We start from the raw sequence: 24,053 nt of genomic DNA on the forward strand, positions 1-24,053 counted from the left end.
TTACGTGGGTTTAAAGTAGGGTGATTATTGCTCGGCACAACATCGAGGGCCGAAGGGCCTGTTCTGTGCTGTACTGTTCTATGTTCTATGTTCCTGTGATATGCCTTGTGTAGTAGGACCAAAGTGTTAAGACCATTTGATGCCTGATTATCCACTTTCTGATATCTCTCCGACACTCTGGCTATCAGAACCCCACAAACCCAGACCTCTGTGTGTCCCACTAATCACCCAACATCTGACCCCCCTGGCCAGCCAACTCCCTACGTCTCACAGCTTGCCTCCACCAGCAGCACAATTTATGGTGGTGCCTTCTTTATTTCATTGTTTAATTCGTGGTCACGTCAAAGAATACTCCTATGGACTGATGCATTTGTGAGAGGTAGCTAGAAGAGGAGAACGTCGAGTACATTGCTGCATCTTAGCTCATTCACGATCTGCCTCAACTCCAGTCTGGTACGTATTTCCTTCTGCACTCAGCCACTTTGGTCAGTACTGGTGCTGTCGAACCATGCAGACATTGGAATTCCCCAACCAGAGTACATTTCATGCCTTTGCCATCCTTCAAGTGGTGTTCAACATGAGAGAGCACTGATTCATTAGAAGTGGGAGGGAGGGAGGGACGATTCAACAGGCGGTTTCCTTACCCCTGCTGGTGCTACACGTCCAGTTGAGATTCCTCAACGCATATAAGCTTTTCTAACAGCCAATACAAACTTGCGCGGACACCTACATTCACAGATCCCTCTATAAGTGCCTTCATGCTAAAGTGTGACAATTTTATTTTGAAGGCAAAATGTGAACAGGCACAATCAAATATCACAAAACAAATCAAAGAGTAAGTATAATATATTGACAAATTGTATTTACACATTTTTAAAAAATCTATTTCTCGCTCTGAGCAGGCGTGAGGAGCTGAGTGGAGGTGGAGGAGAGAACGGCATGGCGATTGATTCAAATTCACATTGACATCGGTGGGATGGAAGAGCTTGCCAGTGGGAAGGGCTGGAAAATCCTGCGCTGTGGCTGCCCTTCCATGTCCTGCAGTGGTATTGTTAGATCCTCATTGATTCCTCGTATCATTCAGTTCATTGAAGCCTCGGGGATACATATTCTATTCAAGAAATGGAAGCACCTCTACCTACCTCTGGGCTGAGATCTCAGTTGTTCTGTTTATTAATTAGTTGAATAAATAATGTAAATGGGTATTTAATTGCGCTCTTGAACTGGTCCCTGAACCTGGGCTGTGTCACCCCATAAATAAATGCATTTGTACAGCAATTCAAATTCAGAAGCATAACTGCAACATCTGCCAAAATGTAAGCCAGATCATCGTAATACACAGGATTAATCCCTGTAATAATATAATAGAAGGAGTGTAGAACATACAAAAGCCATAAAAGTATGAAGCTGCCAGATATGGTGAAGAGTAAAATCATGGATTTCCTTCTGCTGTCCATCTCTGGGTCACTGCGATTCACCCGCTTGCTCTGACCCATCAGCCCCTGACGAACTCGACTGGTCACCAAAATATATCTCACTGTCAGAGCATTGAATAATAGGACTAAAACATATGGTATGAATGGATTTAAAACCTTATCTAACCAGCCATACACCACCCATGCGGGATCAGTATAATAACTTGGATTGTCATGACAGAACCAGGGAACATTGTCGATAAACTCTGCAGGTTCAAATCTAAAGTACATGGGAACGTCTTTTAAACAGAGCAGAATGCAGGTTGTTGATAGAACCACGGCTGCAGTTCTCTCTGTGCAATATTTCATCTTCAACTTCTGAGAGCAAATTACCACAAATCTATCAAACGAGAACATGACAGTGAACCAGACTGAACATTCTGCCGCTGCATAAAGCAGGATAAAGGTAATACTACACACTGGGGTGATGTCCAAGAAAGATGTTGCGAAATAATAAGAACCAATCCGATAGAGTATGATCGCAGTGATTATTACCAAGAGATCTGCTGTTGCCATGGCCACCAGGTAGCGAGTGGTGCAGTTGGAGAGGCCACATTTTCGCTGGTACAGGATCAAGATCGCCAGTAAATTAACTGTAAGAGAGAGAAGGACAAAAATACTGGATAGTACTTATCAAACAGTCTAAAAGAATGATGGTTGGAGTTGCATCCGGTGGCTACTCATGTTGCCACCATGAAAATATATATAATACTCTTTAGGAAACCAGAGCACCCAGAGGAAACCCACGCGGGGAGAACGTGGAGACTCCGCACAGACAGTAGCCCGAGTGGGAATGGAACCTGGGGAGCAACAGTGGTAACCACTGTGCTACTCTGCCACCCAATTGGGAATATTAGACCAGAAGTCATAGTGGCTGAATTAGATCATTCAGCCCATCGACTCTCCTACACCATTCAATTATGGCTGATATGTTTCTCACCCCCATTCTCCTGCCTTCTCCCCATCGCCCCCAATCCGTTTATTAATCCCGAAATGTCTGTAGTCGATGGAGATTAGAAGGATGAGGGGAGATCTCATTGAAAGTTATAGAATACTGAGAGGCCTAGATGGAGTGAATGTGGAGCTGATGTTTCCACCAGTAGGAGAAACTAGAATCCAACAGAACAGCCTCCGACTGAAGGGATGATAATTTAAAGCAGAACCGAGGAACAATTACTTCAGCCAGATGGTGATGAATATGTCAAATTCAGTATCGCAAAAGGATGTAGAGGCCATGTCACTGAGTGTCTTTAAGACAGAGATGGATAGGTTCTTTATTAATAAGGGGATCAGGGTTAAGGGGAGAAGGCAGGAGAATGGGGATGAGAAACTTATCAGCCATGATTGAATGGCGGAGCAGACTCGATGGGCTGAATGGCCTAATTCTGCTGCTATATCTTATGGTCTTAGGGTCTTAAGCCTCAGGCAAATCAATCGGCCCAGCCCCTAAATTGTGCATCCCAGCCCATTAATACCCAAGTGTTATTTTTAAAAATTCATTCTTGGGATGACAGTGTCGTTGACTTAGTCAGCATTTATTGCACTCTCTAATTACCCTTGAACTGAACTCTTTGCTGAGCATTTCAAAAGGACATTTAACGTGTCAACACCATTGCTATTGTTCTGGAATCATATCTAGGCCCGACTCCGTAAGGACAGAAGACCGCCCCCCTGTCCCAAAGGACATGAGTGAAGCAAGACATTTTTAATGACATTGTTTTCATTGTTATCATTAGATTTTCAATTCTAGTATTTTCTTTAATTCAAATTCTATCATCTGACTTCGGAGGATTCGAACTTGTGTTTCCTAAGTCCCTGGTTCAGTGCCAGCACAAAGCCATCACCTCATCACTAAAGTAAAATAAAGAGACTGAACTGGAGCTGATAAAATAAAAGAGAAATACTGAAAATACTCCTTGGACCAGGCACTGGCATTGATGTCGAAATTTAGTTTACTTTTCCAGTCGATTGTCTTTCATATGCAATTAGTAATTACTAGTTTTCAAGCAATGATTGAGCCAGAAAAATATGGAACGGCGACAGAATGAACGAGTTATTCAATGATTAAGTCATGATGCTGTAAGGTGAACACCACATGATAGAAACTGAAGCAAGGCGTAAATGGTTAAAGAAAAACAACACAGTGATAAAGACGGCTCTGGTAGGAAGGGGACATGATGGAGAAAGGTTTGAATGTTATCCAGTCCACAGTCCATGCCGATTGAGTGAGTATCCACCCCAATCATCAGTCCACACCTCCTCCATTCTCAGAATTGCAGACATATGTGAACCATAAAAGTGGGAGCAGAATTTACAATCGTAAGTTCCTAAACTGTGTGGAGCAACTAATAACGTGTCTAACCCAGTGATAGGGCAGATGGTACCAGAGTGGTAATGTGGCTGGGTTAGTAACATGCGCATGCCCTGGGGCATGTATTCAAATCCCACCATGGTCACTGGCAGTTCAATACAGTTAATGGGTCTGGAAGAAAAATGTTGACACAGGAATGGCGACCATCAAACTTCAATTGATTCTTGCAGGAACGCATCTGGTTCACTAAAGTCCTTTTGATAATGAAATCCACCATCCTTACCTGACCTGGCCTATATGTTCCTCATTTGTGGAAAAGGATAGGAGACTGACTGTGATTCAGAATTCAAATGGCAACATGACCAAAAACCCAGGGTCGCACTTCAGGACCGGATGGGAATGGCCTTCCAAACAATCTTTCAAAGAACTAATTAAATTTCCAATGTGGAACGGAACACATCATGAGGAAAATGTAGTTGCTAGATTGGGGGAAGTACAACAATCAATTTTTAATCTACATGGATGGTGACATATAGAACATAGAACAGTACAGCACAGAACAGGCCCTTCAGCCCTCAATGTTGTGCCGAGCAATGATCACCCTACTCAAACCCACGTATCCCCCCCGTACCCGTAACCCAACAACCCCCTCCCTAACCTTACTTTTTTAGGACACTACGGGCAATTTAGCATGGCCAATCCACCTATCCCGCACGTCTTTGGACTGTGGGAGGAAACCGGAGCACCTGGAGGAAACCCACGCACACACGGGGAGGACGTGCAGACTCCGCACAGACAGTGACCCAGCCAGGAACCGAACCTGGGACCCTGGAGCTGTGAAGCATTTATGCTAACCACCATGCTACCATGCTGCCCCTAAGCAGATGAAAGGACAGGAGATGCATCTCATGTGTTTGGATAGGAAGGTTTTAGGGGAGGGGACGTGATGGAAGTGCGAACCAGTGCATTGCAAGGGGAAAGGGTGGGAGTGGACAGGATAAATACTGACGAGAAACAGTTGGACGAAATAGTCAGTTTCAGTGCTGTAAATTCAACCGTGTTTTCTGTAACTCTAGTATTAATTAATAAGTATCAGTTCTTTGATAATATTCCAGATATCGAAGTGAATTTCTTATTGAAGAAGTGCTCTATTTTAAAATATTAAAATATTAAAAATATAAAATATAAATATAAAAATGTAAAATATTTAGTAACACTATAATCATGTTACTATTTACAGTTGACATATATTGTTAATATCTCTATCTCTTGAAAACCATTATCGTTGCTGGCCAATTTGAATATGTCTTTCCTTGAGATGAAGTGCCTCATTGAGGTGAGCATGGAGATCAGTGTTGCTTAAATGTACTACATATATTATTACTGTAATCAATTGATTACAGAAATGCATAAGCACAGCCCAATTTAATGTTCTCAGGAAGTGACGAAGATCATTGATGAAGGAAGGTGAGTGGGTTTTGTCTACATGGACGTCAGTAAAGCCTTTGACAAGGTCCCTCACAGAAGACTGGTACAAATGTCAAAGTCACACGGGATCAGAGGTGAGCTGTCAAGATGGATACAGAACGCTAGGTCATAGAAGACAGTGGAACGGTGCTTTTCTGAATAGAAGGCTGTTACTAGTGATGTTTTGCAGGAATCAGTGCTGGGCCCTTTGATGTTCGTAGTATATATAGATAATTTGGTGGAAAATGTAGCTGATCTGATTAATAACCTTATGGATGACACAAAGGTTGACGGAGTTGCAGATAGTGGTCAGGATTGTCAGAGAATGCAGCAGGATATAGATCAGTTGGAGACAAGGACGGAAAAATAGCAGATGGAGTTTAATCCAGAAAAATATAAGGTAATGCATTATGGAAGTTCTAATAAAGGATAAAGAACAGAGAAAAGTACAGCACAGGAACATGCCCTTCGGCCCTCCAAGCCTGCGCCGAACATTCTGCCCGTCTAAACTAAAATCTTCAACACATTTGTGGTCCGTAGCCCTCTATTCCCATCCTATTCATGTATTTGTCCAGATGCCCCTTAAATGTCACTACCGTCCCTGCTTCCACCACCTCCCCCGCAGTGAGTTCCAGGAACTCACTACCCTCTGTATAAAAAGCTTGCCTCATACATCTTCTCTAAACCTTGCGACTCGCACATTAAACCTATGCCCCCTAGTAATTGACCCCCTTCGCAGGGAAAAAATCTCTTGACTATCCACTCTGTCTATGCACCTCACAATTTTGTAGACCTCTATCAGGTCGCACAACAACTTCCTTCATTCCAGTGAGAATAAACCATGTTTCATAGAGTTTACAGCGCAGAAGGAGGCCATTCGGCCCATCGAGTCTGCACTGGCTTTTGGAAACAGCACCCTACCCAAGGTCAACACCTCCACCCTATCCCCACAACCCAGCAACCCCACCCAACACTAAGGAGAATTTTGGACACTAAGGACATTTTATCATGGCCAATCCACCTAACCTGCAGATCTTTGGACTGTGGGAGGAAACCGGAGCACCCGGAGGAAACGCATGCACACACGGGAGGATGTGCAGACTCCGCACAGACAGTGACCCAAGCCAGAATTGAACCTGGGACCCTGGAGCTGTGAAGCAATTGTACTATCCACAATGCTACCGCGCAACCTCTTCTCATAGCTAATGCCCTCCATACCAGGCAATATCCTGGTAAATCTCTTCTGCACCCTCTCTAAAGCCTCCACATCCTTCTGGTTGTGTGGCGATCAGAATTGAACACCATACTCCAAGTGTGGCCTAACCAAGGTTCTATACAGCTGCTACATGACTTGCCAATTTTTATACTCAATGCCCCGGCCAATGAAGGCAAGCATGCCGTATGCCTTCTTGACTACCTTCACCACCTGTGTTACCCCTTTCATTGACCTGTGGACCTGTACACCTCGAGCTCTCTGACTACCAATACTCTTGCGGGTTCTACCATTCACTGTATATTCCCTACCTGTCCTAGACCTTCCAAATGCATTACCTCACATTTGTCCGGATTAAACTCCATCTGCCATCTCTCTGCCCAAGCCTTCAAACGATCAAAATCCTGCTGTATCCTCTGACAGTCCTCATCGCTATCCACAATTCCACCAACCTTTGTGTCATCCACAAACTTACTAATCAGACCAGTTACATTTTCCTCCAAATCATTTATATATACTACGAACAGCAAAGATCCCAGCACTGATCTCTGCGGAACACCATGAGTCACAGCCCATAGGCGGTAATTATACAGTAAATGGCAGAATCCTTAGGATTGTTGACAGGCAGAGAGATCTGGGTATATAGATCTTCAGATTACTGAAAGTGGCAACGCAGATGGAGAAGGTAGTCAATAAAGCTTACAACATGCTTGCCTTCATTGGTCGTGGAATTGAGTATAGAAATTGGGAAGGTATGCTGCAACTGTACTGAACCTTAGTTAGGCCAGGTTTGGAATATTGCGCAAAATTCTGGTTGCCACACTACCAGAAGGATGTGGAGGCTTTGGAGAGGGTACAGAAGACCAGGGTGTTGCCTGGTCTGGTGGGTATAATCTGTGAGAAAAGTTTGGATAAACTCGGATTGTTTTCAGTGGAATGACAGAGGTTGAGGGGCGGCCTTATAGATTTTAACAAAATTATGAGTGGCATGGACAGATTGGATATTCAGGTGTATTTTCCCAGGGTGGCCAAGTCAATTACTAGGAGACAGAGGCTTAAGGTGCAGGGGGTGAAGTTTAGAAATGTGCGAGACAAGTAATTTTGCACAGAGACTGGAGAGTTCCTGGAACGCGCTGCCACGGTGGTGGAGCAGATACGTTACCGATGTTTCAGAAGCATCTTGACAAATACATGAATAGGATGGAATAGAGGGATACGGACCCTGGAAGTGCAGAAGGTTTTAGGTCAGACGGGCAGCGTGATCCGTGCAGGCTTGGAGGGCCGAAGGGCCTGTTCCTGTGCTGTACTGTTCTTTGTTCTGGACGGAGAACGAAAATATAACACTCGCACCTATTAAATACCTGTTGGAGGGAGCTTAATCAACACTAAAATGATAACACACAGTGTTTTCAGCAACTATACTCATTGTAACTAATTAATTATCCACGCGCTTTAAATACAGTAAACGTGTTGTCCACCTGTTTACTGCTGGTACATAGTTAAAATGGGTTTCTGTTGGTGTAGTTCGAAAGGAGACTGAATAATATTTCAGTGCAAACACTGAATCATAAACGTCATCAAACAACGACAAATGTATGTTGCGTTACCATTAGTTACTTTCATAATCAAGGAGATGGACCCCTACTGTGAGAGATGAGTCACCTCGAACAATGATACAAAACCGGAACAGCTTGTTACCCTCAAGCTCAAGTCAGCGACACACACACAGTTCAGTCCTACTATTCCCAGCAATGGAGTCAGGTGTTCCACTCCAGCTAGTGATCTGCACTCCTTCGAATTCAATAGTGACAGATACTCGCATAAATACATGGCCACTGGGATCCTAGTTTCCACAGTAGTTGGGAGCCCCCAACCAGTATAATTCTACAAAGACCCACTAATACCTGCCCACTGAGAATTACCCGCATTTATGACAGATTCAACTGTACTTCTGATGAAATTACAACACTGGTGAACATAGGGCGGTGACCGTTCGGCCAGCATGTAACATTCTGAGTCACAGAGTAAAAACACAGAACAGATACACTCAATTCTCATAGTCACTCACCAGGGACACCAATGGTGGCAAGAATCGTGTAGTATACTTTCCCGATACTGTCAAGTGTTTCCATGTTTTATTTCGGTCTGGTGTGCTGTCCCTTTGCACTGTAGCAAATCCCTGTGAATTAAATTCTGAGTGGATGCAGTAACAGAACTTTTAATTTATATCATGGGCGATTTCCACAGCGACTGTGAAGTTGCAAAATCGGTCACATGGTTGCGTCTCACAAATAGAGCAGATGACGACACCCGAGTGATCTCCCTGGTGTGGGAGAACTTATTTTCTACTGAGACTGAATTGGAAATTCTAAAGACCGAACTGATTTGATCGTATTAATTAATTGATGCAACTTGAAATCTCCAGCAATATTTTTGATAATTCATCGGCCATTAAGGTCCATCTCCAGATCTAATACAGGGAGCAGAGGAGCAGGAGTAATCCAATCGGCCCATCGAGTCTAGCCCTCCAATTAACTCGACCATGGCTGATCTTCCACCCCAACATCATCTTCCAGCACTTTCCCCGTATGGCTTGATGCCACTCGTGTCTATAAACCTATCGACCTCAGCTTTGATCAAATGAGACTGAAGAGCACAGTCTGGGGTAGAGAATTCCACAGTGTGCCGACCCTCTGACTGAAGAAATTCCTCCTTATCTCGGTTCCAAATGACCTTCCTCCTGATTTGACACTGTGTTCCCACATTCTGGCAGTGGTAAAGTCCCCCCTCCCCCCATACACCCACACATATCCGCCTGTCTCCACATACACCCCCCCCCCCCCAGATAAATACACACTCCGCCCCTCAACTTCATCATTCCCCTCTGCTGCAGTTATTTAGGGATTGACTCCCGGAGTTCAGGTAGATTCAGGATGTTGCCTGGTCTGGAGGGTATTAGCTGTGAGGAGAGTTTAGATAAACTCGGATTGTTTTTAGTGGAACGACAGAGCTTGAGGGGCGACCTGATAGGCTGGCAGTGCAGTCTTGGGTGTAGCTGCCCTCTCCAACTGTTGCAATTTGTTATCAACCTATCGACCTCAGCTTTGAGCAAATGGGACTGAAGAGCACAGTCTGGGATAGAGAATTCCACAGTGTCCCGACCCTCTGACTGAAGAAATTCCTCCTCATCTCGGTTCTTAATGGCCTACCTCCTGATTTGACACTGTGTTCCCATGTTCTGGTAGTGTGGCAGCTTCCGCCCCCCACCCCCCCCCCCCCATCCACACACCCGCCAGACCCCCCCCCCCAACCCCCCCACCCAGCCGCCCGCCCCCACACACACACACTCCACTCTTCAACATCATAATTTCCCTCTGCTGCGGTTATTCAGGGGTTGACTTCCGGAGTTAAGGTAGATTCAGGGTGTGGCCTGGTATGGAGCGTGTCAGCTGTGAGGAAAGTTTGGATAAACTCGGATTGTTTTCAGTGGAGTGACAGAGGTTGAGGGGCGACCCGATAGGCCGGCAGTACGGCGCTCTTGGGTATAGCTCTTCAACTGTTGCAAATTGTTAAATGATTTAAGTGGTGTTGATTCAGTTTATTCTCAAACTAGTTCTACAACTCAAAGTCATATTATCCCTCAGAATAATACAGGACGAAAAATCTGAACATCACCTCACACTATTAATGACCAAAATATATAATCTTCATAAGATGTTACTTTCAGGGTAACGCAGCAGACTAAGAGTCACGGGGCCAGGGCGACCAATCGGGACTCAGAGTGGGCCATCATCTCGGGGGACGGGGAAACGGGGGACAAGGGGCCTGGGCGACCAATCGGGAGTCAGAGTGGGCTATCATCTCAAGGGGTGGACTCAGAGTGGGGTTTCACCCCTGGACAGAGGCTTTCCAGAACCAGCTGCAGACATGCTCTTGTAGACGCTTATGAATAATTCCTTTGATGTTCACGAATAGATTCTCTGAAAGTGCAACATTACAGATAGCATTTGCTGTCCAGTCCAAACTGCCCTGGAGAAGGAGGCGTTGAGTCATTCTTTGGATCCACAGGAGTTCAACTTGTTGTGAGGCAAGAAGTATCAGCATGTTTATATACTGCAAGTGAAGCAACAGTGAAATCCGCAAGGTGCGTGGCTTGGAGATGTAATTGGAGGCGATTTGTTTCCATGCATCAACTGCCCTTTTCATTTCAGATGGTTGAGCTGTGGAAAGAGGGATGTGAATTACTCCAGCGAATGATGTATATGACACGCTCTGCAGTAATGATGCCCCGGTGAGGAAGGCTGGATGTTTAATGTGGCTGAATGGGTCTCGTGTAGTGTGGTGTGGAGCTTATTGGAAAATCAATCATTCGAGAAAATGGTGATTATAAAGCTGACGTGTACCTTGTAGATGGTGGACAGAGATTGGGGAACCAGGTGGTGATCTGATCATGGCAGAGGGCACAACCCTGATCTGCATGTGTATCTATTGAACTATGATGGTTCATGGAGGTCACGGAGTAGATGATCATTGCCTGGCATTTGTGTGGCGCACTGTTTATTTCACCTATCAGCTCTAGGCTGAATGTGCTTCATTCCTGCTGCATTTGGGCTCGTGCGACTTCACCTTTTAACTATTAACCCACCCGCTCATATGGTGAAGGGAAAAGTAACAGATGAATCAACTGAAGATGGTTCATCCTCAAAGGCTACCCCTTGAATTCAGATCGTTTCTATATGTTTCAAATAAGACTGTAATAAGCTCATGAGGGGAATGTTTCCGGCAGAGCCCAACCTGAGCAGCAATGAACAGGGTAATGTTGAGTAAGTCCTGCTTGATAACGCTGTCACGAACAACATCAATACTTGCTGAGGGGGACTTTACTGCATACAAGCCCCCACGGACAGACCGATCAAGACCCAAATTACGTTAAAAATCTAACATGGCGAACGAAATATGAATGTTCATGGAACAGTTGGGCCAGTGGAACCATGGTGCACACACACAGGGGAGAAAGAGTTCTCCTTCTGGAGCGGAGTACTCCAAGCTCATAATCTCTGACCATGCTCCACACTACAAGGATGTCAGGTTGGAGATGGGCACGCCCCATGCCGCCCATGGAGTCTGAACATAGACCCCTTGCAAGTAAGGCGTGCTGTCAAAGGATTTCACAGGACATAGATGGAGACTAACAACCAGAATGGGAAGGTCTCAAACTTCCCGTTCTGGGAGGCCCTGATAGTAGCGATAGGAGAAATTATTGCTTTCAAAGCATTCAGATATGGGAAGGAGAGGGCGGTTAGGTTGCTTATATTCTGGTGATGATCCAGAGGTACTCCATGGCCCCCATCGTAGATCTACTGGTGGACAAGAAATAGCTACAAATAGACTCTGACATGCTCTCCATGACGAAAGCAGTACACCAGCTCCGCGAGACTTGGAGGACCTTGCACAAACATCAAGACAAAGCCAGCTGAGGAAGCAGGCAGCCACAATTGAAATAGCGCAGGTAATGCCCATGACAGAGAAAGTGAAAGAGGACTCCACAACAATCTGTTCAGTTCAGCTGTTTAGCCAGAGTATTTGCATGGATCTTTGTAACTACATTGAATAGCGAGATGGGCCTGGAGCACCCGCACTCAGTCAGATCTTTGTCCTTTTTGGGTATAAATAATATCGAGGCTTGTGCTAGCGTTGTTGGCAGGGTGCCCCTTTCCAGTGAGTCTCTAAGCATCTCCCGCAGGTATGGGTCCAGTCACTTCCGGTGGCAGCATGTAGGTCGCGCATTGGATGGCTCCTGCTGGAGGCTTGTTTTTTTAGAATTTAATGGGGCAATTTTCCATGAACTAAGTGCAGGAAGAGAGGAGGAAGGATGTCAAAAACCCAAAGGAAAGCTGCCGTGATGAAGGGGGCGAGAGAAGGTTTGCCTACGCGTGCAAGGGTCGGCTCGGCAACTGGAAGGATGGCGGAGGCTGTTGCTGGGCGGGGCCGCACTGTTCATGGCAGAAAAGATGACCGGTGATGGCTTTGGAACTTGAAAAACAGTTCTCAAAGCACATGGCGATGAGGAAGGAGATGATGGCAGCATTGACGATGCAGGTGGTGGAGGCAATTGCTCCCGGTCAAGGCGGCTATGTCGAGGACATCAGCCGAGGTGCTGGACTAGGGTGAACCAATGAAGGGAGAGGAGGAGCCTTTGTTGCAACACAGCGATCAGCTCACCTCGATGGGTGAGGAGCTGCAGTGGGTGGTGGGGGACAGCAAGAGCCTGTGAGCTAAAGTGGAGGACCTGGAAAACAGAGCTAGGTGGCAAAATCTGAGGATCGTGGGCCAGCCCAAAGGGGTGGAGAGCCCAAGGCCACCGGAATATTTTACAAAGATGTTGGCGGAGCTATTGGAGAAGGGAAAGATCCATCGCGGTATGGTGGATCGGGCTCACATAGTGTGGAGGCTGAAACTAAAGCCGAAAGAGCCACCGAGAGCAGTGATTATTTTGTTTCCGTAGGTTCCGTGTGAAGGAGAAGGACCCGAGTTGGGTGAAGCAGAAGCAGGACCTGGAATGGGCTGGAGTTGGTAAATGTATATACCAGAACTTTAGTGGGGAGTTGGCGAGGAGGTGGGCGGCCTTCTGCCGAGTAAGAGAACATTGTAGATGAGCGTTCTGCAGTTCGGCAACGTGTAGCCAGCTAAGTTGAGGGTGGCCTACAACTCAAAATAATTTTATTTTGAGACGGTGGAAGCGGTGGAGATGTTTGTGAAGGCAGAAGGACTGGGGCAGAAATGAGAAATGGAACTGAGGGTTGATCTTGGACTGAGGGTAGGGGGGTGGAGGAGTGTATGTAGCTCTATTTTTTATCGCATGTCATTATATGTACTAAATGAGTTGACGCCTATTTGAACGAGGTAGGAGTTGAGATTTCCTGTTGCAATTATGGCTCTTTTGGGTTTGTGGGTTTACACTGAGATTGTGTGTTGAAGGGGATTTCTTTGATTTTCCCGGGATTGGGTTGGGGGGAGGGATTGGAGGAGAGTTGAGCCTGGGAAGTGCCTCCACACTGGCTAGCTCAAACAGTAAATGGTGGGGGAGGGGCTGCAACCATCGGAGTGTGGTAGAATCAGTTTTGTTGGGCCTTGGAAGTGTGAAAGTGGAGGGAGGGGCCCGATACTGGGTGAGGTATTTTCGATAGGAAGTGGATTGGTGCTCAATGGTAACAAGGGGACCGGGTGGGCCAAGCCCAGTGGGCAGGGCCCGGAGTTACGATGATGGTGGATAGGATGTGCGGGAGGCGGTGGTGGTAAGTGACCCCCGGTTAGGATTGTTATGTGGAATGTGAGGGGTTTGTTGGAGGAAGGTTTTCAAGGTCATCTCTGTCATAATATTCACCCAGGCACATCATGAGGTAAAAGCAGGCAGTGACAGACACCCAGATGAGCCAATCAACTTACAGAAGAGAACACAATCACCAGACAGAACACCAAACGGGGGATTCCAACTATAAAACAAACAAACTCTGCCTTTTTCCACTGGTAACAACTGTAGTGACAGTCAGGGTGTACAAATCATTTCAACACATTCTACACCTGGATCAGAGCTAGCCTGGTCTAGAGAGTTAATATTAGTTTATTTAGAGTAGTAGAGAGTGAACACACAGGCAGTTGTGCGCTTCGTCACTGAAGTTCAATAAATCTTATATTAAACCAACGCCCACATTTGGTGTATACTTGATCAGTCAACTGCATAGTGTGCAGTCTGTGTCACCCCACGGTGAACAACACAACATGATACTAGAAGTGGCTACTGCCTCTAAGTAATTTTCCTTCGAAAAATCACTGACGATCAGCAACTGCCTTCCAGTGGCATGGAAAAGATCCTGGCACCTCCACAGCTCCAGATTTCCGGGAACCTTGGCGCCAACTGGCGGGTCTTCAAGCAGAAATTCAGTCTATACATTGAGGCCTCGGGCCTCGAAAGTGCCTCCGATGCCTGAAAAATCGCGCTGCTGCTGTCTACTGTGGGGGACCAGGCCAGTAAATCTTCAATTCGCTCACTTTTGCCGACGGTGAGGGCACGACCAATTTCCAGACTGTCTTAGCCAAGTTTGACAGTCACTGTGAGGTTGAGACAAATGAAAAAGGGGGCAGCTGCTGATTGGCTGTTGCGGGGAAAATTTGCATCAGTGCATTGCGGTCATCGTATCTTCAAGGTGGTTTGTGGAGGAACTGTTGTCAAGTGACAGTTAAACCCAAAACACTTCTCCAGTGTTTCCCTTTCTACCTCATCCGCTAACCATAAAGAAAGAAACAATCACTGTCAGGATTCCAGCAGAGTAAAGATAAAGAGGGAGACTCGAGGGCAGGTAGAAGTAGCAATAAGATGAACTGTGATATCAGTGCCTGCAGGTAAGTGATTGGCTGGTGACTGATAAGTAGCTTTTCTTTTCCCTGTGGTGTTATCGTGCGGGGCGCAGTGGTTGCTGAGTGAGAGCTTGCTGAGAACGGGAGTAATTTTTAAAGAACCTTACTGTTGGGAGTTTCCAGCTGAATCCGGTCGGTGTGAGGACAGAGTGACTGCTGGGTAAGTAGTAAAGATTTAAATTGTTTGCGCAGGCCCATAACAGCTGAATGCTGTTCTTGTGTGGGGCACAGTAGTTGCTGGTTAAGTGTTTTTTTTTATCTGTATTTAAGTTCGGCAGTTCCTAAACCCTAGACACTACACTTGTAGTGTCCCCACCCTTCCACCTCCTTTAACCTAAGGGGTAGAGTGAATAACAGGTAAGTTCTTTATTTTTCTTTGTTTATCTGGAGGGGACGGCAGGGAATGCAGAGCAATGTTCCTCCTGCAGAAGGTTTGAGGTGAGGGACGCCGTCAGTGTCCCTGCTGATTTCACCTGTGGGAAGTGCACCCTTATCCAGCTCCTCAGAAACCGCATGAGGGAACAGGAGCTGGAGCTGGATGAACTTCGGATCATTCGGGAGGCAGAGGTGTTCATAGATAGTAGCTTCAGGGATGTTGTTACTCCTAAGAATCAAAATAGATGGCTGACGGTGAGAGGGGTTAGGAGGAAGCAGTCAGTGCAGGGATCCTCTGTGGTCGTTCCCCTCAGTAACAAGTATACCATTTTAGATACTTTTGAGGGGGATGACCAACAAAGGAGTAAGCCACGGTGAACGGATCTCCAGCATTGACTCCACCCTGTGGCTCAAAGGGAAGGAGGGAGAGCAGGAGAGCAATATTTATTGGGGACTAGATAGTTAGAGGGACAGATAGGTGGTTCTGTGGCTGCGAAAGAGACTCACGGATGTTATGTTGCCTCCCGGGTGCCAGAGTCCGTGACGTCCCGGACCGTGTTTTCAGAATCCTTAAGGGGGAGTGGGTACAGTCACAAGTCATGGTACACATCAGTACCAATGGCATATGTAAGAGAGGGGATGGGGATTTAAAACAGGAATATAGGGAGTTAGGGTGGAAGCTGAGAGCCAGGACAAACAATGTTGTCATCTCTGGTTTGTTGCCGGTGCCACGTGCTAATGAGGTGAGGAACAAGGAGAGAGTGCAGATAAACACGTGGCTGCAGGGATGATGTAGGAGGGAGGGTTTCAGTTATGTGGCTAATTGGAGCATATTCTGGGGAAGGTGGGACCTGTACAGACAGGGCGGTTTGCACCTGAACCAGAGGCGCACCAATATCCTGGGAGGGAAATTTGTTACCGCTCTTGGGGGGGGGGGGGGGGGGGGGGGGGGGGGGTTAAACTAATTTGTCAGTGGACTGGGAAAACGAGCTGTAGTCCAGAAGCTAGTGTTGAGATTAGTGAAGTACTGAGGAGGGTATCAAGGTCGCAGGAGTGTACTGACAGACGGAAAGGTGGGTTGAAGTGTGTCGACTTCAATGCATGGAGCATCTGGAATAAGGTAGGTGAACTTGGAGCGTGGATTGGTCCTCGAGACTATGATGTTGTGGCCATTACGGAGACATGGTTAGAACAGGTACAGGAATGTTTGTACGAAGTTCCGGGGCATAGATGTTTCAGTAAGAGTGGGGATGGTGGTAAAAGAGGTGGAGGAGTAGCATTGTTAATCAATTATAGTTTAACAGCTGCAGAAAAGCAGTTCGAAGGGGATCTGCCTACTGATGTAATATGGGCCGAAGTTAGAAATAGGAAAGGAGCGGTCACATTTTTAGGAGTTTTCTATAGGCCCCCAAATAGTAATAGAGATGTGGATGAAGAAATTGCAAAACAGATTATGGATAGGTGTGGAGGTCTCAGGGTAGTTGTCATGGGTGACTTTAAATTTCCAAATATTGATTGGTACCTCTATAGGTCGAACAGTTTGGACGGGGCAGTTTTTGTACAGTGTGTGCAGGAGGGGTTCCTGACACAATATATGGATAGGCCGTAAAGAGGGGAGGGGGGGGGGGCATTGGATTTGGTACTGGGTAATGACCCGGGCCAAGTGTTAGAGTTGTTTGTGAGAGAGCACTTTGGAGATACTGAGCACATTCAGTGTCTTTCACTATTGCAATGGAGAGGGATAGTGTCATACGACAGGGCATGGTCTATGATCGGGGGAGGGGTAATTATGATGCGATTGGGTAAGAATTAGGGAGCATAAGATGGGAACAGAAACTGTCAGGGTAAGGCACAAGTGAAAAGTGGAGCTTGTTCAAGGAACAAATACTGTGTCCTTGATAGGTATGTCCCTGCCAGGCAGCGAGGAAATGGCTCTGTGAGGGAACCATGGTTCACAAAAGAGGTTAAATATCTTGTCAAGAGGAAAAAGGAAGAGTATGTAAGGCTGAGAAAATAAGGTTCAGTTGGGTCGCTTGAGGGCTACAAGGTACCAAGGAATGAAGCAAAAAAAGTGCTTAGGAGAGCTAGGGGGACGGGGCATGAGAAGTCCTTGGCGGGTCAGATCAAGGAAAACCCCAGGGCTTTTAACTCTTATGCAAGAAATAAAAGAATGACCAGGGTGAGGGTCGGGCCGGTCAAGGACAGTAATGGGAACTTGTGCATGGAGTCATAAGAAATAGGAGAGGTGTTGAATGAATATGTTTCTTCTGTGTTCACCAAGGAGAGGGGGCATGTTTTTTGAGGATGAGAGTGTGATACAGGCGGGTAGGCTGGAGGAGGTAGATGTTCTGAGGAAGGATGTATTAGCAATTTTGAAAAACCTGATGGTCGACAAGCCCCCTGGGCTATCCTTGTCCCAGGCACGTAGGCCTCTCCAAATAAGGGGGGTGGCGCCGGTCAGTCTGCTATGATTGATGGTCCTTAATGCAAATGTTATTGTCTTGGAGAAAATGGTAATTGATTCTTAATGGATGCAAGTTTCAGTCAAGTCTGGTCTCTTTGCACAATACACAGAGGCTGTGTACGTGTATGTGTTCAAATTGACCACAATTCCCGTGGTCCTTTGCAGGTGGCTACATTCCATCATTTTGATCCTGAATGATAAGCGTTTTGGATCACAATCTTGATCCCATAGTCTGCCTTATGAAGCCGGCCACTGGTCAGTCAGTTCAGGTACTACTCTGCTCTGTCCTAGACTTCATTTTGCATTTTTATCTAATACATTATCTCATACATTCATTAAAACAATTCCCTTCAACTGGCTATTTTATATCAAAATTACATTTGTATAAATTAATTAAACTTAAATTCATACTAAACGGTTGGTTGCTAACTAAACTTTCTATGCTACACTCATGCTGCTGTTTTTACATAAATAACTTATGTACAAAACAAAATCTACAAATCTTAAACAGCAGCACCACATTCTTCCTTCTTATCACATTTCATCAGTACAGAGGTACAAAAGGTCCATTTACCAGCGGTTTATCACAGTTTAAAAAAAAATAAGATGTACATTCTCAGTAGAGCTCTAATGGATTCCAAAGAGGAGGGCTCGAACTGTATACATAGGGAGCCAGGAGGCTTTTGCCTTCCATTTACATAGTTTGAATGTGAGGACAACACTCTCGATTACTGAAATCAGAAGGGTCTCTATTATGTATGAGAGTGGGATCCGTTTTGCAATGCCTTCCCACCAGGTGGGGGTTTCAGTCTCTATAACAGTTGTTGTGGGGTATCCTGACTGGAGGTGGTCTGTGAGGTGGTGGCACTCGGGGCTGTCTTAGGTCCTACTCTAATTATGTGTATTGCCAAATTACCTTTAGTGGGTGTCCCTGGGCAATTTTGTCCGATTCTTATTGTGTTCCCTTCAATTTTAATTAAACATCCAATTTCGGGGCACCCTGTATCAGTAATTCCCCACCAGCCTTCTGTTCCGATTGTGCTAATGTAACATTCTGATGTGGACACGTTGGACTTTCTGTAAATTGTCTGTTGGTTGTTGCACGCAAATATGACGCTTGTGTTCTTACGCACCCAAAGGGGGCCACTCTCACATTTCCCTGCATCGAGGAAACGGTACCACAGACCGCCGGGCTGTGGAAAGCCTTGGGTATCTTGTGCTTGGAGTCCAGTAAGTGCGACAATTATCCATACGAAGATAATGGGTGCTGGGTTCATCCTGCGGTGTCTGGTTTCCGTGTAATCCGAGGGAATCAAGCACAGCATCATGTGAGTATCGTTGGTTAATATCTGTGTGTGCTAGTCTCTCTCTCTTGTTCCAATTTGCCGTTATGATTGTTATCATATGTGACTCCTCCATTTTGTTTTTAAAAAATTGGAGAGGTACGAATCCAAGTGTCTCACTTCAACTATTCAAGTGTCTCACAGCTAGTGTGGTCGATGCGAGGAGTGGGCGGATGCTTTCTTCGACCATTCTCCATCTTTCTAGCAATCACGGGAGGTTGAGGCTTTGCTTAACCAGCCGAATTTCAGGGCCGCCACTTTTATCGAGATTCGTCCCAGGGGCTGACAGGTAGCAGCAGTGATCAGCAACCATTGTGTTTTAAGTGTAAACAGCACTTGGAAGTGACCCGAAGAAGGCTGAAAGAATAGTGGAAGAAACAAGGGTTTAGATCTCGAGCTGAAAGGAAGATTCAAGACCTGCCCAATGCAGCAAAGGGTATAGTAAACCCTTCCAGAGTGCATGCTGAGAAACATGGGGTTCATGTGTGCCGCTGTGAGAGAACAATGGGTGGGATTCCCGGGTAGAGTGGGGGTTAGTGCCGTTAGTCCACTACCCGAGCGTGATTGACTGGATAATATTGGGGCCCTCAGGGAGGGCAGGGATCAGTGCCTTGACTTCCGACCTGGGTGACAGGGGTGAACAGGAAGAATGTGTTGTCATATTGTAGTGCATTCAACTGCCATTGGTCAGTAGACCACGTCTGATGGTTCAATTGGAAGAGTAGTTATGACTGTAGAACCGTGTGTCAGGCCGACATAGATTAAAACCATGTTTTGGAGAGCAGAGGAGGTTAAAAACAGGAAGACGGGCATGCTCCATCAGAAATTTGGACACCTTAACTCTTAGACAGTGTCGGTTTCTCATCATCTGGACATCTCAAATATTTGTGTTCATCAGTTCCATTAAATAATTTCCCAGAAGGGGCTCATTGCTTAAATCATCACCTACTCCTAGTTGCCAGACTCACGTCTGCAGATTTTGGGCGTTAGTTGCGTAGGCCTGTGGATGGTCCGATTCGGCATGTCTTACCAACAAGTAGGAATTGTCACAGTGCCAAAACGGATTATCAGGGTTGTCGTGTGATGGAGGGTAGTCGGGATCTGGTGTACTGGAAGTGGAAGCAAGTTGGGAAGTTGGGAGTGGGCTCAGGAAAAGTCGTTGGGCGGAGACGGTCATATAAGGCGTCGGAAATATCCGAGGCATGGTTCCGGGGGCTAGGGTACCTGATGGCGGGGAGGTCGCTCGGGTTGGTAGTCAAATCTGGGAGGCTCTCATCAGAATCAAGTTCGAGGTTGAAACCTATGATTATCGGTGGAGTCGAGAGGTGAGTGTCATTCTCTCCCATTACTAAGGCTAAGTGGTGGGCATGGCTAAGTTGTGATCCGTAGAGTTTGAGTTGGTTGAAGTGGAATCAACCAGTCTTACCATTGGGGTACGCTATCTTGTACACAGAGGGGCTTACTTTGTCAGAGATGGATAGGGGCCTGCAAATTTCGGGGCTAAGAAGGAGCTGGTGTTGCACAACGAGATCATAGCTTGCTGGCCGACTGCATACTCTATGTGGTGAACCTTTTTGTCAAAGCTGGCTTTACTCTGCTTTTTTCCTAGCACCGAGTTGGACAGCAGCAGCTAGTTGTGTCGCTTTAATGTTCTCTGTGACCTGATGGACTGCGTTTTCGTGGGTGAGTTCGGTTGCTGCGGGATTTGCCAAATCGAGCCCTAATAAATATTCAAAGCCATCCATGGGCCTCCCTGTCATAAGGGAGTAGGGGGTGAAACTTGTAGAACTGGAAACCGTGTTCCTGATAATCATGAGAGCAAAGGGTACGACTGTATCCCAAGTGGAATTGTTCTGCTGTTCCGTTTTCCTAATGGTCGTTTTTAAAGTGGACTGTGGGTCGTAGGCTATGTGAAATTTCTGTTTGATACCAAAAATGGTCATAACTTTCTGCCGGTGAAGTGGGAACCTTGATCTGACTCAATGATACCTAGAAGACACCAGTGCGTAAAGATCTGTTGGGTCAAAACTTTAGCGGTGGCCTTTGCTGTGTTTTAACGTGTGGGGAACGCTTCGACCCATTTTGTAAATGTATCTGTGACAACCAGCACATACTTGAAACCGTTTCTGCAGTGGGGGAGGGAACCAATGTAATCAATTTGCAGATTTGTCCAGAAGCCTTCTACATGTCGGGTAGGTTTTAATTGTCCCTTCTTTACATAATGTTCTGGATCGTTCAGGGCGCAAATGAGTCAATTGTTGACATAATGTGTGACATCTCTTTTTAATTCGGGCCAGCAGCACAAGGATCTTAAATGGGCAATGGTTGTGTCTATTCCCTGATGTCCGTGTCGGTCATGGAATTGGTAGATTAACTGGTTTCTGTCCTGAGTGGTGGCACATAAATTCCGTCCTTTAATACTATTCCTATCCTATATTGTGTTTGTGTCCTTCCATTTATCATAGGGGGCTGGGTAGGTGCCGTTCAGTACCTGTTTAACGGAGTCGCCTGCTTTCTGTGACTGAGACAAACCCTCAATATTGGTTTGGGAGACCTGGATTGAATGTATCTGTTCACACTCGGGGGTTGCCAGAAGTGACCAGTGTGTGAGCCAGCTTTATCTCAGGCGTCGGCCGTGCGGTTCCCGGATGGGGCGCAGGGGTGGGGGGGGGGGGGGGGGGGGGGGGGTGCTGATGGCTCTTTACTTTAATAATGCCGTATGTGCGGCCGGTGGCTTTTTTAAGAACATGGTTCCAGGAGAGGGGCGGAGTGTAGGGGTTTTCCGTCGATGGATTCAAAACCTCGAGATTCTCATTGGGGAAGGAATTCTGTTGTAAACATACAAGCTGTCCGTTGGCGTTAGAAAGGTGTCTGGGTGATTAACTACATTAGATATGGCTGCTAGTTCGGCTGCATGCGAACCCAAGTGGCCCGGTAATTTTAAAGATATCTCTTCTAGTGGGTGTCCCTGTGGGTCCTCCATGTAAATCCAGCATCTTGTGATTCTTACCCCATCCTCATCAGTGGAGGCGTCACTCTGTCTTGGAAACGTTGTATCTCACCGTTTTCACGTGGTTGTAGCGATTCGGGCACAAAGGGTCCTGTGGGGTGTGTGGCTGCAATTATCTGGCATTTTTGTGGGGTCCATGCGTATTGTAAATTCCACCGGGTTACCAGACAAGGCCCTTCTAAATGCTTTCAGACATGAATTCCATCTTTGTTCGAGAAAATGGGGCATAATGGCCCATCACGAGGCTCCTGTGTAAGGCTCGGATGGGTTTCTGGGGATTCGCCTTTCTACTTGAACTACACAACGAATGGGTTCAAAGACAGTTGAAAAGTTGTCCCATTTGTCTCTTGGTGTTTGTGTTCTGTGAGACGTGCTGGACGTTTGTCAGAAAGCCCACTCATGGTAGCACTGCAAATAACCATTTTTGCAGGTACCTCGCTCTCTCCCCCTCTGACAGTGGATGTTAGCCAAGACAGCAGACCACGGTTAAAAAGAGAACTGGGACGTTTCTCTGCTAAACTATAGAAGATTGGAATCACAAAACCGATTGTTTGCCTGCTGAAGTCAACTCTACTGGAACTTTGGAAATGACTGAAGTCAATTCTACAGGAATCTCGAATCGCAACGGCCGAAACGATCGATTTTCTACACCCCACGAGTCAAGAACTGTTTCGTATATTTTTTGTTGTTGCTATATCTACTCATTTTGAACAAAATTCTGCCTTCTAATCTATATGCATGTATCGGTAGTTTAAAACCCTTTAGTAATTAATAAACTCACTCTATCTTTCAATCAAAAATCACTAGCTACATTGTCGCCGGATAAAACTTAACTATTGGATGTGGGAGAAAAGGTAAACACAAAAATGCACCCTTTTAGGTGTCAGGAAACCCTGGGCTAGTATGCGGTTAATTCCAGCTCCACGTTACCCAGAGTCGCAATAAAGTTTAAATTGCCTCATAATTTTAAAAACACCCTAAGACTTTGGGCTTCAGCTGCGCAATAACTCGTCACTCAGTTTGTAAATTCAAACATTTATTTTTTATTGATAACAATAACTATAATTAAATAGGGAACCACCACAACTGGTTAACTGCTGTCTGATTCAAATCCCGCCTTTAACTTGCCCCACCCTCGACACACAGAAAAAAGACAAACACAGAGGGGAAATAGGGGTGTAAAAATAATACTAACATTATAAGGATAAAAGTCTCTATTTCAGATGCACGTCTTCCACTTAGATCATTCTTAAATCCTGACCACTAGTTGGATGACTCTGCTTTCCTTTTGTAATGATTTTCACGATAGATTAATCAGGGTCTCGAGACTTATCTGCATACTCACAAATAGCAGACAGGAAACAATGCGGGGCACCGTAGCACAGTAGTTAGCACAGTTGCTTCACAGCTCCAGGATCCCAAGTTCGATTTCTGGCTCGGGTCACTGTCTGTGTGGAGGCTGCACGTTCTCCCCGTGTCTGCATGGGTTTTCTCCGGGTGCTCCGGTTTCCTCCCACAAGTCCTGAAAGATGTGCTATCCGGTAATTTGAACATTCTGAATTCTGCCTCTGTGTATACGAACAGGCGCTGGAGTGTGTCAACAAGGGAGTTTCACAGTAACTTCATTGCAGTATGAATGTAAGCCTACCTGTGACAATAAGGATTGTTAAAGATTATTAATAGAAAGAAAGAGAGAGAAAAGCACACCGCCTTTGCTCTCGGTCTCCTGGAGCTTTCTGCATTTTCTGAATACCCCAACTAGTCGGGCACAATCGGTGTCTGTTGTCCGGCAGGGAACTGTCTTTGGCGAATTCACTGACCTACAACCAACCAATCGAACTGTATCCCTCTAATCTCTCGAAAGTTAAAACAATTTCTTCTGTTCAAAAGATGTACTATTTTGCAGCTTTTGAGTTCCTAACTTCTCCTGCTCGACTTAAACGTATGTGTCCATTAAATATCCAAAAACAATAATGTCAA

General features: G+C 45.9%; 1 protein-coding gene across 1 annotated transcript; it reads right to left on the reverse strand.

Annotated features, from left to right (window-relative positions):
* Positions 1 to 1,157: 1,157 nt before the first annotated feature.
* Positions 1,158 to 8,598, reverse strand: LOC119975544 (probable G-protein coupled receptor 139). The gene is made up of 3 exons (XM_038815333.1): positions 8,535 to 8,598; positions 8,389 to 8,478; positions 1,158 to 2,068 (listed from the first exon to the last, which is right to left on the reverse strand). Exons 1-3 carry the CDS (start codon positions 8,596 to 8,598, stop codon positions 1,158 to 1,160), a joined length of 1,065 nt encoding a protein of 354 aa, XP_038671261.1.
* Positions 8,599 to 24,053: the final 15,455 nt, after the last annotated feature.

This window comes from Scyliorhinus canicula, chromosome 13 (genome assembly GCF_902713615.1).
Source record: "Scyliorhinus canicula chromosome 13, sScyCan1.1, whole genome shotgun sequence".
Lineage (NCBI taxonomy): Eukaryota > Metazoa > Chordata > Chondrichthyes > Carcharhiniformes > Scyliorhinidae > Scyliorhinus > Scyliorhinus canicula.